We start from the raw sequence: 16,563 nt of genomic DNA on the forward strand, positions 1-16,563 counted from the left end.
TCAGTCTGCCTGTTCTGTTCCCTGCTCTGACTCTGGTGGATTCTCTCACCCTCCTGCGCTTCTGACTGTACCCAGTGCTTGTATAAATAAATAAATAAATAAATCTTACAAAAAAAAAATCAATTCCTTGCTCTCTTTTTTTTTTTCCCCCTCAAAGCTCATTCCTTCGCCCATCATGAAATATTGGTGTTTCAAGCAATGGGAGTGATCTAACACTTATTACCCATGCCCTCCAGAAAGTCTGACTAGGCATCCATGTCTATTCTACCTATCCCATGGCTTCAATATCTATCTGGGAAAGACCGTTCTTCTCAATTCCAGAAGCTATCTAAAAAGATAGCTTTTCTTAAAAAAGAAAACGGGATGATTTTACCTCATGTATATCTCAAGGTGTCAAACAATACCAATAGCAGTCAAAGCTGATTTCACTTTCCTGTTTCCAGTACCCTATTTCTCCTGTTTCTGCTCTCACCATGGATGGTAGCACTATACACCTTGTTATTCTGCCAAAAAATAGTATTTGAGAAACACCTCAAATCAAACATAAAGTAATATGATGTGTAATTTCTAAATATGATTCAAACCATTTCCTCTTTTTAATGGTCACTGTATTTTCAGTTTATAGTCTAACATGTATACTCTTTTCTAAGTTATCTGACAGCCTCTTAACTCCTATCTGACTTCACTCATCATCCACTTAACCCAATCTTCCATTCTCTTTCAAAGATTCTCATTTTATACTAAAAGTCTAGATTTTATGATTGAGCACATGCCTACCTTTCAAACTTTAGCTGTCCACCAACCTCATATCCAGCTACCAGAAGTTCTCCCAATATACAGTGTTTTTAAACTTCCATTCTTTCCTTTAATGGATGAAGACATAGATGTGGCAAAACTGAACATTTATGTTAAGTATTTGAAAATATGAAGGCCAGACATTGATATACTCTGTAGCTATGTCTCTTATCATTATATAAAAATAGATCTTTGTTACTAATAGTGTTGAAAAATTGTCATGCTTTGACCCAAATTTCTATATTAATATTTTTCATAAGAAAAAAGAAAAGACTGCTGAGCTAATGCAAAAAAGATGAGTAGCATATAAATGGACATTATTTGATCTTGTATTGTTTCAAATGACATGAACTGTTGACATGGCATTAGAAGAAAGGATTTTATTCACTAGCTAAATCCAATTTAAAAGCCTTCTTGCCATCCTCTCTAGGTCAGAAGTATTTTTAGCATTTATTTAAAAATTCAAAAAATGCTATTGTCATATTACACGCTAAAAAAATTCATGGTTTAAAATGTTCCTCCTAAATCAGTTTGATTCACTATTAATGATGCAATTAGGAAAGAGAGAAAATATTAAGACTGAATAAAAGTGAAAATTTCATATGTGCTGGGAACAGCTATAACAAATATAAGGTTCAGAAACAAAGTAAGATTATAACTGCTCAACAATAAAATTATTGTCATTTATATAAACTCTAATACTGAGAAGAAAATTTAGTTAAGGATTAAAGAGTTACTTTCTCCTAAGTAGATAGAAAATAATTTTAGTGAAAATGTCTTAATTTTTTTATTTATATAAAGTAGGTCAGATTTATTTAGAGTGTTTTTCCAAATATGGAACAATGCCCTAAAACTAAAAATTAGAAGAATTGCAATGTGATATTGAATTTTTCATTAAGTATTATGTAAGTCTTGGTCATTTAACCATAATGGGTTTTATTTTATCTATAAAATTGGATAAGCGATATATTTATTATGAAAGATTGGTGGAAAAGTAAGAGAAAAGCTTCTCAGTAAGTTTGAGAAGTTCTAGAATAAGATTTTTCAAAATTAAAACAGTACTGTTGGAAATATTTTTCATTCTTTAAGTTTTGTATACATTTAAAATTTCCTTAAACTGAATTTAATTGTTTTCTGGAATTATAAAAATGAAATTGCCTAGTCAGTGAAAAATGGCATTGCTAGTTAAAGTTCAAGGTATTTCACGTAACAGTTTTGAGTTTTAGGATTATTATAGACTTTTCCTATCTGATTTATACATGTTAAGTATTGATGTGTACCAGATTTCCTGGTACAAACTACAAATCAAAAACTGATGCTTGAGAGCAAAAGCATTCACTAGGCTAGCTGAATAGGAAATGTTTATTAAGGGATGTTTTCATGTGCAAAGATAATGATATATTGTTGAAAACTTCACTACACAATTACACAATGTAGACCACTTTTGTTCATCTAATGTGGTATCTTATGGTATGAGAATACAAGTATCAACTTTAATTGAAGATTTGAGACAATGTGTTATTATTTTGCACTCTCTTCCCCCGCCAGAGAAATGGTTCACCAACCTGAATGTCCCCAATTTTCTCATCTATGAAGACTTTCCATGTACAGCCAGAAACTTTAAAGGTACAAATTGGCATGGGGTAGGGCAATCAGGAGGAGAGGGAGGATTGTTGCCCTCGTATGCACATTAATCCTACATAAAGTGTTTCTTCAAAAAAGATGTTAAAAATGGACCGCAGGGTTAGTAGTTACTGTTTAAATTATGGCACCAAATCCTCATCTATAAACAAGAAACAAACTCTGTCGTATATTTTAATTTGTTCTAAGAAAGGTCCAAGAAGTTAGGGTAGAGATGTTCAAATAGATGCAAAGCACTGATGTGTTGATTTTCTAGCGAAATTGAACTGATTAATAAAAATATATATTACAAAATGCCAGAGGCCGGGCCAATGCTTAGATATTATTATTTACCAATACTGAGTAAGACCCTCCTACATATCAACATTTTGTTCCTAGTCTCTTCAATGATGATTTTGTTTTGTTGTTAATTCCCCTAGAATAACGAGGATAAAGATTCCTAAACTCAGCCAGGAGGTAAGAGTTAATATAGCCTAGAAAGCATTCTCCTTATAAAGTTGCCTGACAAAAGTTAGATTCAGAAATAGATATAATATATAACACACAATATAATGCTATATATAATACTTATATATGAATAGGTACAGGACTATGTATAATATTGAATTTATGCCTTGTGTATGCCATGTCACACACAAACTTTGCATTTAACACTTTGAAACTTGATTATATCTCCTATTAATAATTCAAATTTTAAACATGACTGACACCATTGCCACTTCACTTTAATGTAATAGCACAATCTCTGCATTGCTTCAATATGAATAAATGCATTCCAACACCCTGGCTTGACATTATTTTGACCAGCTTTCTTTGGAGAAGGCAAAGTAAAATTATTCAGTGTGTTGATTGTTTTCGTCTTTAGATATTAAGCATTTATGGGAATGAATCAATGCTTACTAAAAATAAATCAAAGTAAATGTGCCTGCCATTTACCAGGCTCATTATGATCACTTACATGCCACTTCCAGAGACGCATTTCGGCTCACTGCTTCACCAAGATAGTTCCTTGCAACACAAACGTAGCTTCCTTCATCGGGTTTACTGCGGCGTCCATGCACAATGCGCAAGAAGAATAAGGACCCGCTGGGCAGAAGCATCCTGTGGGACCGGGGATCATCCTTGTCGGTCTCCACCCGCTCACCATCCTTGTACCACTCAATGGTGGGAGTGGGCCGGCCCTCTGCCTTACAATTCAAAGTGGTGGGCTCTCCCTTAGAGACGATGACGTCGGAAGGATGCTCCACAATTCGCGGGGGAAAGTCTTCCTGGCGAAGACGGGATCCTACAAAATAAAACAGAATGAAACGAGCTTTAACATTCCTTATCTGTAGCTTTTGTCTCATCATGGTTCATACTGGTGAAATTACGCTTTTTAATTATTCAAAATGCACTAACTACTATTTTATTTATGTTTCACTCTTCTGTTCTTTATGCACCACTTAAGTCTTCCCATGTCCCTTATGGAATGAGAAAATATCGCAATAAATTGATATAATTCCAGTGAGTGAGTTAACATCCTTCATGAATCATGGCAAGAAAAAGTGAGGGCATGCGATTTTATTCTGGAACCAGTATGTTAGAATGGGTACTAAGATGAGTAAGATTAATTTTCTCTCTTCAAAGTGCATACTCTCTACCCAAAGAGAAAGTCAAGCAGGCAAACGCATAAAACACACAGAGATGCTATTTATAATGCTAGTGCTACACCATCAAATTTAGCATTAAAAGAGACCTGAAACTTGTGTACAAATATTAAAGTAATTTAATAGAGGAGGAAGGTTAGACAATAGCATCTGTTGTCCAGGGATACAAAACTAAGCAGAAGCAGCAGAATTTCTATTTTGGAGTGTCAGATGAGGAACTCAAGCATAACTCACTATATTAAAATTAAATAAGTAATGTATGGAGGTTCAAAAATGCCTTATAGGAAAACAGGGAGGGAAGTTTAACTTTAACTAGACCATAATAAGATCCTTCTCCCCAAAATTGTGGCATTTAAATTGTCAACAAAGGAGAGCATTCAGATTAAAGAAACATCATGAGCAAAAGCACAATGAAATGAAAATACCTGTATAAAACATTTCATCATAAGTGTCCTCTTGATGTGGCAGGTAAGGGCAAAATATAATCCTAGGGCCAGAGAAAAGGGGGCTTTTAAAGTACAGTGCTGAGGAGTGTGACTTTTGGTCCACATGGCCAACAGAATTTGAGGGGGCACTGACATGGCCATCTGTGTGTAAGAAAGGTTGTTTTGTATGCTGTGTAAAAGAGAGATAGCAAAGGAGGCAAAAAGATAGTTGAGTGTTATGTAAATATCCCAGAGAACAATGAAAAGAACCTGTTGGTAAATGACACTTCAGGTAGAAAAAAAGGAGAATGATAAATGGCATGTTATAAAATGAACTCTTGACAGAATTTGGCATATCACCATATAGTCAGAAGAGTGATAGCCACCAATGACTTCCTTGTGACTACAATGAAAGCAATGTCAGTAAGGGTCATACAAAATAGGTAAAGAAGGAGCTCTTGGTATTTGAAGATGAAATTTTTGCATTATGTTTTGTTTTGAATATTTTTAGTTTATAAGGTGTCAAGGACAAGTATTTGCGAAAAGGTCCTACCAGCTGCTAAAATAAATCAAGAGGAGATGCTGAGAGATAACTATCCTATTTCTACTCAATAAACACAAGTAGTATTTACTCCTCAATATTATTCCAGTTTACTTTCAATATTAATATTAAATGAATATTTTAATTTAATAAAGGAAGCTTAATTTGAGAGTGAATGAACATTCTCTTTTCTGAAGAGGATTAACTTTTAAAGGTTGCTAATTACCATTTGTTATCTCATCAGATCCAACCAAAAAGGTACTTATATATTACAAATGACAGGTAACTAGAACAAGAGTAATTTAGAGTACACAGGTCAGAATTAAAAAAAAAAAATCTTTCGAAGACCCAAAGCACTAAAACATGAACAAGCAATTGCATTTTGCATCACAATAACACAGGTTACATATTGTTAAATATTAAGTCTCTAAAGTAAGTGAGGAATTTAAAAATATATAAATAAGAATTATGTCCAAAGTAATAATCAAAAGAGATTTCAGAATATGTAAATATGATTGTTTGAAAATAATTTTCAAGTCAGAAACATATTCCCAATGTAAAGATCTGGACTCATAGCCATAGAAGGTGTTCCTAAAATTCATCAAATGTTCTATGTCACTTTCTATGTAATAGGCATATGGTAAGCCACAATCATCATGTTTTGATATCACCTTGTTCTTCTCTAATCTCCTATATACAATCTTTCATATTTCCTCAATTCCCAATCTTGTGCTACTATTAAAATGAAACTAGCTAATTGTCCATGTTACTAGAGAGTCATTTATATATAAAATAATTTCCTACATTGCTAGATAATAAATATAAAATATTGCATAATGATAAGAGAAAAATATTTATAATTAAAACTTCTAAATAATGGGAGGCAAATACATAAATCATTTAGGAATAAGATTTAGACTCTAGCATGCCCCATAAGTACTCTGAGAATTTTACTCATTATCACTATAACATAGGTATACTATTCCAGTGTTGCCACATTTGTATATTCTTTTAGTAATTTTATTCCCACTAATACAAAAACTTTTTTTTTAAAGATTTCTTTCTTTTTTTTTTTATAGACTGAACTTTTTTTTTTAGATTTATTTATTTATTTATACAAGCACTGGGTACAATCAGAAGCACGGGAGGGTGAGAGAATTCACCAGAGCCAGAGCAGGCAGCAGAGCAGGCAGAAGGACCGAAGTACACTGCTGAGGGGAACAGCGGGCGGCAGGAGAGGTCTGCGCGCCATGTGGGACCCTCCTCCGGTGGCCGGGGAGCAGCCGGGGATCGAACCGGCGCTGCAGAGGCTGCGGGCAGCTTCGCACCCCAGCGCTCAACCGCTGCGCCACCAGGGAGGCCCCTAATACAAAAACTTTTAAACAACATCTACAATCTAAAAGTAAGTGGTAAAACAATCAAACAATTAGAAGAAATCACAGGAGCAAATTTTCATGACCATGAATTAGATTAAAAAAAAAAACCCTTCTTGGATATGATATCAAAAAGACAAGTGATAAATTAAATAATAGATAAATTGAACTTCCTCAAATTTAAATATGCCTGAAAAAAGTATTTAAAATTGAAAAAAAAGATTCAAAAAAGATATTTGCAAATATTATAGCTGATAGATGACTTTACAATATATAAAAATGTGTAATTCAACAAAAATATACAATAACTAATTTAAACTGGGTAAAGCATTTGAACAGACATTTGCCTGCAAAGGTTAGATAAATGGCAGTAAGCACATGAAAAGTTGCTCAACATCCTTAAAATTCAAATAAAAACCATAATGAGATATATTTGTCACCCACTAGAATGGAAATAATCAAAAAATGTAAAATAAAAGAATTTTAGAGGTACAGGAAAAATTGAAAGTCTCATATTGCTAGAGGATGGAAAGTGATGCAACCACTTTGGAAAACCACTTTTGGAATTAACACATAATCTAGCAATTGCAGTCAAAAAAAAAAGAAATATTGTATCTCTACAAAACTTGTACATAAATACAATGTAATATTCATAGCAGCATTATTTATAATAACAAAAAAAGGAAAGAACCGACATGAAATGAAAAATGGATAAATAAATGTGGTATATCCACTGAATGGAACTGGGCAATAAAAAGGAATGACACACAGAATAGCATGGATGATACTTGAATACAGTATACTCAGTGGAAAAAAAAAAAAAAAAACTAGTTTCTTTCAAACAAGACAGCATTATGTTTGATTACATTTATGTGAAAGGTCCAGAAGAGGAAAATTCAGAGATACAAAATAGATTTATGGTTGCCTATGGTGTCCCATGGTGCTGAGGAATTAAGGAGGACTAGGTAATCTTTTGGGATGGGGTAGTGGTGAAACTACAGGTTTCCCCCAAATCAAAAGTATGGCATGAATATGAAAACTTTCTTATGCCAAAATGATGTAACACAAAGAAGCAATTACCATTTATATTTGAGTGTTCCAACACCTAAAAAATAGCATACCAAGCCATCACAAGCCACACAAAAAAACCTAAAACAGAATTAACAGATTGTAAAAGCAAGAATGAAATGATAGGGCCTCCCCGGTGGCGCAGCAGTTGAGCGCTGGGTTGCGAAGCTGCCCGCAGCCTCTGCAGCGCCGGTTCGATCCCCGGCTGCAGTGCGAGGGTCCCACATGGCGCGCAGATCTCTCCTGCCGCCCGCTGCTCCCCTCAGCAGTGTACTTCGGTCTTTCTGCCTATTCTGCTCCCTGCTCCGGCTCTGGTGAATTCTCTCACCCTCCCGCACTTCTGACTGTACCCAGTGCTTGTATAAATAAATAAATAAATCTTTAAAAAAAAAAAAAAAAAGAATGAAATGATAAATACAAAGCCTGTAAGATACAGTCCCTGGGGAAGGAACTTGATAATGCAAATCTCATTCCTTGGGATATGCACTGTCTTTACTAAGCAGCTGCAAATCAGACATTGACAATATTTTTGCTTTTTTTACTTTTGCCAGAAAAGCAAACATACATTCCGGATTTTTTTTTTTTTTTTTCAGTTAGCAGAACAGGTCTTAAGGTAGGCCTTTTGTAAAAACAAAGTGACATGATATTAATTTTTCAAAAGCAAAGAATGCATGTATTCTAAAATTGATTATGATGATGGTTGTATAACTCCATGCATGCAATAAAAAGATATGACATAGGGTGCATATAAACTATATTTTGATAAAACAATTTTCTCAAAGTGATGAGTAATAGCACTGTGAATAAATTTACTATATGGCATTGCAAAAATCTGTGTTCACTTATGCCAACAGTTAGGAAATTTCCTTCATTTATAAGTTTAAATGTAATGATCAGGTCAACAACAGCCAATAGGTTATACAATAAAGTTGAAAGGTTTTACCAGCCAGGTCGCTGAGATGGATATGTAAAAATACAGCTATAATTTAAATGTTAGCATGCCATTAAAAGTGAAGGAATAAACCCTGAGCTCCTTATGTTCAGAAAGTATACAGATATAGCAGTAACAATTAAGATGAAGCAGTTTTAGGTAGTTCCCAGAACCCTCTGAAAGAGGTATTCCTCCATAGGCAGAAAAGAGTAATGATGGGAACCATAGCTTTCCTCAAATTTCCAAAGATGTCTGGGGTCTTAAGGTCCAATAAGCTACCAGTTATTTTTCATTACTGAACCAAAACAACCCTATAATTTTGATTTAAAAAAAAAACAAAAATAAAAAAGACAGCTGCGGGTCAGACATTGGGGATTCAGATGCTAACAGCAGAGGGGGCTGTTCATCACATAGAGTGCCAGGAAAGAGTTCAACATCATGAGCTTTAATAGCCAAGGGCATATTAAGAAATACAACATCCAAGGACCAACCCAAGACCCACAGAATCAGAATCTGCATTTTAACAAGATCCTCCAAGGATGTGTATGCACATTGAAGTTTAAGAAGCATGCTTTATATGGCCCAGAGCTAAGAATATTTTCACCCTTTCAAAATGCTGTTAGAAGAAAAATGTGAGGATGAAGAAAAGAAGGAATAGAAGGAGAAGGGGATAAAAGAACTTTAGTCATCTAAAAAGCTTGACATATCTTCTATGTGATTTATTTTTAAAGATGTGTTTTATTTATAAAGAACCGGGTGCAGGCCAGATGCACGGGACAGTGAGAGGACCCACCAGAGACAGAGTGGGGAACAGAACAGGCAGACTGACGAAACACACCGCCAAGGGGAGCAGTGGGCAAGACAGGAGAGGTCCGCCCACCTTGTGGGCTACTTCGAGACCAGACCGGCAGGGATCATACAGGCACTGCAGAGGCCTCGGACAGCCCCACAGCGCTGTGCTCAACCACCTGCGCCACCAGGGAGGCCCTGCTATGTGATTTTTTTACACAAAAAGTTTGCCACTCCTGCTGGGAGTGCCTATAAATCACTTTCCCCTAATAATAACCCAAGTATTAGAATTTATACATATATTTTTAAAGATTTGTTTATGCATACAAGAACTAGGGGATGGGCCAAAGGTGTGGGGGATGACAGGATTCACCAGAGACAGAGTGGGGAACAGAACAGGCAGACTGACTGAAATACACTGCTGAGGGGAGCAGTGGGCGAGACAGGAGAGGTCTGCTGTACCATGTGGGTTATCTCCATGAGGGGGGATCAAACTCATGTTCCATTGGCTGATGATAGCTTGATAGCGCTGTGCCTTTAACCCCAGCACCACCAGGGAGACCCCAGAAAATTTTAATAGTTTTACAGAGGACCACAAATCTGTTTTCTCCAGATTTCAGATGAAAATAAAAGTACTCTGACAGCAATGCTAATATTACTCATGTAATAAAAAAAATATTTAGTATCCCTGCATGAACATACAGGAGAATCAGAATTACTACCTATAATTCTAACTTCAATTGCCATTTACAGCAAGTCTGGAAATGTTGTCGTATCGTCATATCTCAGTTAATTACTAGGCAATCAATTGCTCAAATTTTAATTAAAACCATTATATTTAATAGTATGTTGTAAAGACATCAGAAATTAATCAGAAGGTCCTAAAGATGAATATCCAAATGTTATTTTTACCATTTTTACATGAAAATAAGCTATCAAATAGTCATGACTTATCCATAATGAATAATTAGCAACAGCAGAATTAGAATTTAAGACCCTTTATCCGAATTGTGCCAAGCTTCTTAACAATGAATGCAAGAGCAGGGGAAAAAGGGTGAATGAACGTTGTAACCACATAATTCCAAAATCTCTTCTGAAGTTGGTTTCAATAAAATGAGTCAAATGAATGCTACTAGTCACACAACCAGAAAACATCTTCCTCACACTGATAGCTTGACTGAGTGATTACATGCATCATTATCACCTGAGATACCTCTTTCAAAATGAGGATTCTTGGTCTCCATGATGAGTAGGAACTACAGAAGGAAATGGATTTAAAGATAATGACCAGGAGAAGGCCACACTTGCATTTAGATTTGGCTAGACATAAGCATTTCATAGACTATCAGATTAGTTCGTAGAATGCAGATGCATCTTAGATTGACTAATGGTCTCAGAATCCAAATTTACAAAGTGGACATTTTTTCTGCTTTTGAAAGAATCTCAAACATGATTTTACAATGATTTCTGGTAAAATAAAGAGACAAAATTAATGGTTTACTAACTCTTCACATTTTAGAGGATTGGAAGTATGAATCATAATTTGTGAATACATTTAAATTTAATTTAACCACTCATTTTTACTGAGTGTTACAGAAACTTTTGTTTTCAGGAAATGATTTTGATTACATAATACCATAAAAGAGGATAATGTGCTTGTTGATTAAAGAGAGGCAAAATATTAGTTGATTTTATTTCATGTGTTCAAAGTAAACTACTTCCGTCTCATGAAGCTGGGATAGAGTGTTACCTGGACTTTTGGTATCTAAATAGCCATCTCTAGCTTTTCTGAATTTTCAAACTTTTCTGAATTTTTTCAAGGCCACAAGAAATTCTTGGCAATAGGAAACAAGATTTGTTTCCAACAAAATTTGCATGCACTATTTTCTTTTTCTTAAAAATTTACATAATATTGTATCCTTGTTCATAATTATTGATATTATGTTTGTTTTATCTAAATATTTTTCCCAAAAAAACAACTCATAGTAAAATTAAACTGGGAAGATTTTCTCTGATTACTGTGATTTGAATGCGACCAAAAACACTCCTGAAGTTAACCCTTCCCTCCAATTTGAGAGATATAATTACAAAAAAGTGAAAGCTTTGTGACCCAAGGAGAGGATGTAATAGGAATAAAATATGTGGATTATTAAACCAGCCAACGGTTATACCTCACTTCACCAGGTGCAAATCAGACCATTAACCTCACCATCAGAACAGATTATTCAGAGAAATTATACATCAGCACATGTAGTAAGCAGTCAGTATAGGTTTTCCTTCTATAAATGATCATGAACACACTTCACAAAATTCCCCCCTAAAAGGACCATACCATTTTTCTTGAAAGTCATGTACTTTTTTTTTTTTTTGGGGGGGGGGCATGGTAAATTTCAGTTAGACCATGTTGATCACTTTATACTAGATTTCAAAGAATGAAAGCTGTTATTACTCTCCACTTTACCAAAGTACATCCTATTCAAAATTTTCTCCATAGAGAGAAACATACCTCAGTGTCATTAAAAGTGTTGTCCACTTTTATTAGTAAGCTAATGTAATGTGTAATGAAATGGAATCAATTGATCACACCATGAAATCTCTCCTTCCATGTTTTCCATTCTTGAATTCTTCACTATGACTAAATCCCAATGCATATCCCTTACAAGGGAAAGGGATGAAAAAATGCTATGAGATCACTTTATTTTTTCCTAGAAATCCTATGATGTGGTAGGATATGGTGACAAAGTCAACATTTGGGAAACACAAAGACCATTTTATCCATCTGAACCTTAGTGAAACTCTCTCAAGAGATTATCTAAGTTGGCAATGTCCCAGATAAATTGATAAGATTCTCATTCTTTCTGGAAACCCAAAAGTGTTGTTTCCAAATACTTTCCAATTAGAAATATATCAAAATTGAAGTCTGAAAGTTCTACTGATTTATTTTAAAAATTCTACATAGCTTTTCAGTGTCGTAAAACTATATATCAAAAGGAACTGATACATATAAAAGGCATTTCTTTGTAAACTTAACAGGCAGCTTTGATTCTAAAAGTTTCAGTTGTTCAACATGGTAACCATTATCAATATTATTATCTAGTCTTGCCAGCCACAGACAGAAAGTTGACCCCCAGAAATCCTCTTGCCGCAAACTCCTCAGCTTTACAACTGAGGAGAATAAAACAAAGAAATGAAGAACTAATGATTCTTCCCCCACACTAAGCACAGCTGTCTTTGTGATGTGTCCACACTCTGCTATTGGGATGACTTTTCCTTCTCTATTACTCCTTTTACCCATATTTTGAAAGTCTAAAATAGAAAGTCCTAAGCCTCAGTTTCTGTGGGATTGTTTTCTTTTATTTGTCTCCCCTGGGTCATTGTATGATTAGGTATGATTAGGTATGTGACCTTAAGCAAGTCAGCTGAACTATCTTATGATACCATTCTTTTATCCCCAAATTGCTGTAAGTTCAAAATCTTATAATATGATCACAGTCTCTATGGTTGCCTTGTCATAATACACATCTGAAAGACTTAAATTTATGATCATAAAGCAAACTTTGAAGAAATTACATTTTGATGAGCATTCATACCTTTAATATATATATCTACAGATTAGATAGGTTTGCTATAGGGTAGATAGGTTTGATAGGTTAGGTCTAGTATCAAAGCAAGGGTTAGTATCAACATACCTTTTTAAAGAACTCTGCAAAAGTTAATAATGAGTTAAATATTTTGTTTAAAAAAGTTTATTTAACACATAATTTATTAAATTTATACACATCTTAAAAGTATTTTAACCATAATTTAAAATGAAACATTAGTCAATGATATTTAAAAGGTCTTTCCTTATTCAGAGTAAGCAGGCTGCTCTTTCAAGAGAAGGAAACAAGGAGAGGACATATCCATAAAACTTTTTATTTGAATTTCACAATTACATTTCAGGTCATTATTTATGTATTCTGAAGAGAAACTGATAAAATGTTAAAAGAGAAACGCATTTTCTCTATTGCTCCACCACCCCATGTTAGTAGTCAGTGCCCCACTAGGTTTGTTTTATTGCTTTTTATAATATCCCATTATCTGGCTACCTGATCCAAAGCACTGAGTTACAGACCAGCTCTGAGCAGAGGGGTTCCCAGGTTACAGAGCACCATCATCCAGGGCTAAGGCAGGACTGGTTTGTATTAGAACCAATCAAAGGCAATAGAATCCAAGGGTGGACACATGAGAATATCTATAATATATAGCATTGAAGAGATATTTTGAAACCACAGATCTGAAAGTTGCCATTAAATTTTTAGGAATAATTCCCTCCTGAGAAATAACAAGTTAATTTTCTATTTAACAAATTCATTTTCCAACAGTTCAATGAGGAGCCAGGGTATTAACCTGGACATTCACCCAACGTTATTTCAAATCAATTTGCTACATCTTACCATGGTTGAAGGCATTCTTTAAAGAGTGATTTGCCACCAAATCAGAGGTTTTCATGGGTTATGCAGATTTGCCCTAAGATGACAAAAACAATCTCTATCCCAGGGATATGTTTTGGAAATTTAGCTTTTCACTGTCATATTTATAATATCTTAACACAGTTTTAAAATTGCATTTGGTTTTACAAAAGGTGATGCAATGAAACAATTTCCAAACTCATCAAATTGCTTCATATGTTTAATTTTCTAAAAACTACCAACATGTATTTGGTGTAAACTATGAAGAGGCTTCCAGAAAACAGCATTCTGAATTTCTAATGGAGTGGTAATACATTGGCTTTCTAGTCTATTTCCAAGCAATATATACTCATTAGCGTTATAAAGCATTGGTCTTAGTAACCACAGATACCAGCGGTCCTGGTATCAGTGTCAACACCACCATTCCCACCAGAACTAATATATTATGCATGCATGTATTACTCTTTATTAAACATTTGGTTTCTGATAAATAAAGCCTTTGATATATTTTCCTCTAAATTGGAGATATTTTATTATAAAGTTAAATTGGTCCTAGATAAAAGGGCAAACATCTTTTACTTGACAGTATACCTAGGATTAAAACCAAACAAAAACAGGGCCTCCTTGGTGGCCTAGGGGTTAAGTTTCAACGCTATCACCTCTATAGCCTGGGCTCAATCCCAACCAGGGACCTAACCCACATATGGCACAGCAGACCTCTCCTGTCTTGTCTGCTGCTCCCCTCGACAGTGTATTTCAGTAAATTCGCCTGTTCTGTTCCCCAGTCTTTCTCTAGCGAATCCTCTCACACTACCACAGCCCCCGCCCCACCCCCAACCCTGGTCCTCTGGCCTACAACCCAGTTCTTCTATGCAAAAATTAAAAAGAAAAACAAAACCAGAATTGAACATGTTAGTACAATGCAAAATATTTCTTCAAAGAATAAGATCTAAATTATCACTCAAAAAATTACAGCATTCATGAGCCAAATCTACTAGCTGTACTAAGAAATGCACACAATGACTGGTTTTAGGTTTGTTAACTTATAATGAACACTCAACTACTGAAGAAGTTCGATATAAATCTCATTTCACCACTGGATTATGTGTGTATATGTATAAATATATATGTATTTATTTATGGTACATATATATGGTACTTAAACCATGGACTGGTTTATATGGAATGCAAAACTATATGACACTACAGAAATTAGACACAAAATTTTGTGTGCATGTGTATATGAGGTTGATCTTCCATAGTTAATAGAGGTTTTCTGTCAATACAGGAACTCTTAAAATTGTCCATGTCCAAATCCTGGATGAAAAATATGAACTCAGACGAATTTATTATGTAATTCACATTTGTGTTTCTAGAAAACACAGCAGTACAACCCAATAATATTGTTGTGAACGAGTGTTTTCCATGTTTAAATACAGTAAACACTCAGTGACTATTCACTATTAGTCTCATTATAATGTATAATTATTTTATTTGTATAACCTCTACCACTATGCTAGAATTAATCTGTAACCCTATACAGAAAAAACACTCCCATCTATCTACAGGATATAATCTTCTTATGTAAGAGTACATCATTTATGGGACTCCCTGGTGGCACAAGGGGTTTAGACGAAACCTATGAAGCTATCCGCAGCCACTGCAGCAAGAGTTCGATCCTTTGATCCCCTCCCAGGGAGCTACCCACATGGGGCAACAGACCTCTCCTGACTCACCCACTGCTCCCCTCAGCAGTGTATGTCAGTCAATCAACCTGTTCTGTTCCCCACTCTGTCTCTGGTATATCCTCTCACCCCCCACACCTCTGACCTGTATCCCAGTTCTTGTATGCATAAATAAATAAATAAATAAATCTTCACTTTTGTTACCCTGTCAGGGAGATTGTTATAGCTTCATCAAAAATGTTGAGGCCTCCCCAGTGGCACAGCAGGTTGAGCGCAGTGCTGTGAAGCTGTCTGCAGCCTATGCAGCACAGATTCAATTCCCGGACGGCCAGAGAGATACTCACATGGAGTGGCAGACCTCTCCTGCCTTGCCGGCTGCTACATTCAGCAGTATTTTCAGTTCATCTGCCTGTTCTGCTCCCTGCTCTGCCTCTGGTAAATCCTCTCACCCTCCCGTGACCCTGACCTATACCCCAGCCATTATAAAAATAAAAAATATATAATTCTTTAAAAAATAAAAATAAATCTTTTCAAAAAATGTTAAAACAGCTAAATAATCGTACTATGATTCATGATAAATGTTAATATTAGGCATTACTGTCTATATATGCTAAAAAATTGTACATTATAATTAAGTGGAATTTAAATATTTATTCTTAGTAACACTGTCCCCAAAAATATTAAATTAAAAAAGGTTATAACGATACGGATGATTTTTCTTTCTGAAAGACTTGAAGCCATTGCATAATTAATAAACAGGAAGAGTGAATTTTGGTTCTATCTTTGGTTGCTTTTCTAGTATAACTTTAAAGAGATTTACAGAACATCAAAAGAAATTTGTTGAGGATACAATAACATGACAAGTTAAATGACATGATGGGACCAGGAACATTATCAGAACACCGTCTGAAATTTACTTTTATCAGTTGTTTAAGGGAATGGTCAAAACAAAATTATTTTCTCCCTTTTTATGCAACATGTTTTGCTTGACATTCTAAATTACAGTTTATGAAATTGTCTGTGTTTAAAATAAGGCTAGAGCTCTTGAAATTAAAGACCCAAGTCAAATATGAGCATAGTAATCCCAAAGATGAAAAGAAAGATTTGTCTCTTGAATAGTGGGAATGGCTTTATTCATTTATTCAGTTTTCTTTATAGTATTTTCTTTATATCACACAATGGCATGTCGGAATTCTTTTTCTGAAACCTGTACCTTGG

General features: G+C 34.8%; 1 protein-coding gene across 8 annotated transcripts in view; it reads right to left on the bottom strand.

Annotated features, from left to right (window-relative positions):
- The window catches only part of ROBO2 (roundabout guidance receptor 2), a 584,098-nt gene that overhangs the window by 516,946 nt on the left and 50,589 nt on the right, over positions 1-16,563 (bottom strand). For all 8 annotated transcript variants that reach the window (XM_037525707.2, XM_054700707.1, XM_054700705.1 and 5 more), the window contains exon 2: positions 3,395-3,721. In XM_037525707.2, coding sequence (XP_037381604.2) covers positions 3,395-3,721 — 327 coding nt within the window. The remainder of the gene's footprint in view (positions 1-3,394; positions 3,722-16,563) is intronic.

This window comes from Talpa occidentalis, unplaced genomic scaffold (assembly GCF_014898055.3).
Source record: "Talpa occidentalis isolate TD23 unplaced genomic scaffold, MPIMG_talOcc4v2.1 talOcc4.4, whole genome shotgun sequence".
In the NCBI taxonomy this organism is placed as follows: Eukaryota; Metazoa; Chordata; class Mammalia; order Eulipotyphla; family Talpidae; genus Talpa; species Talpa occidentalis.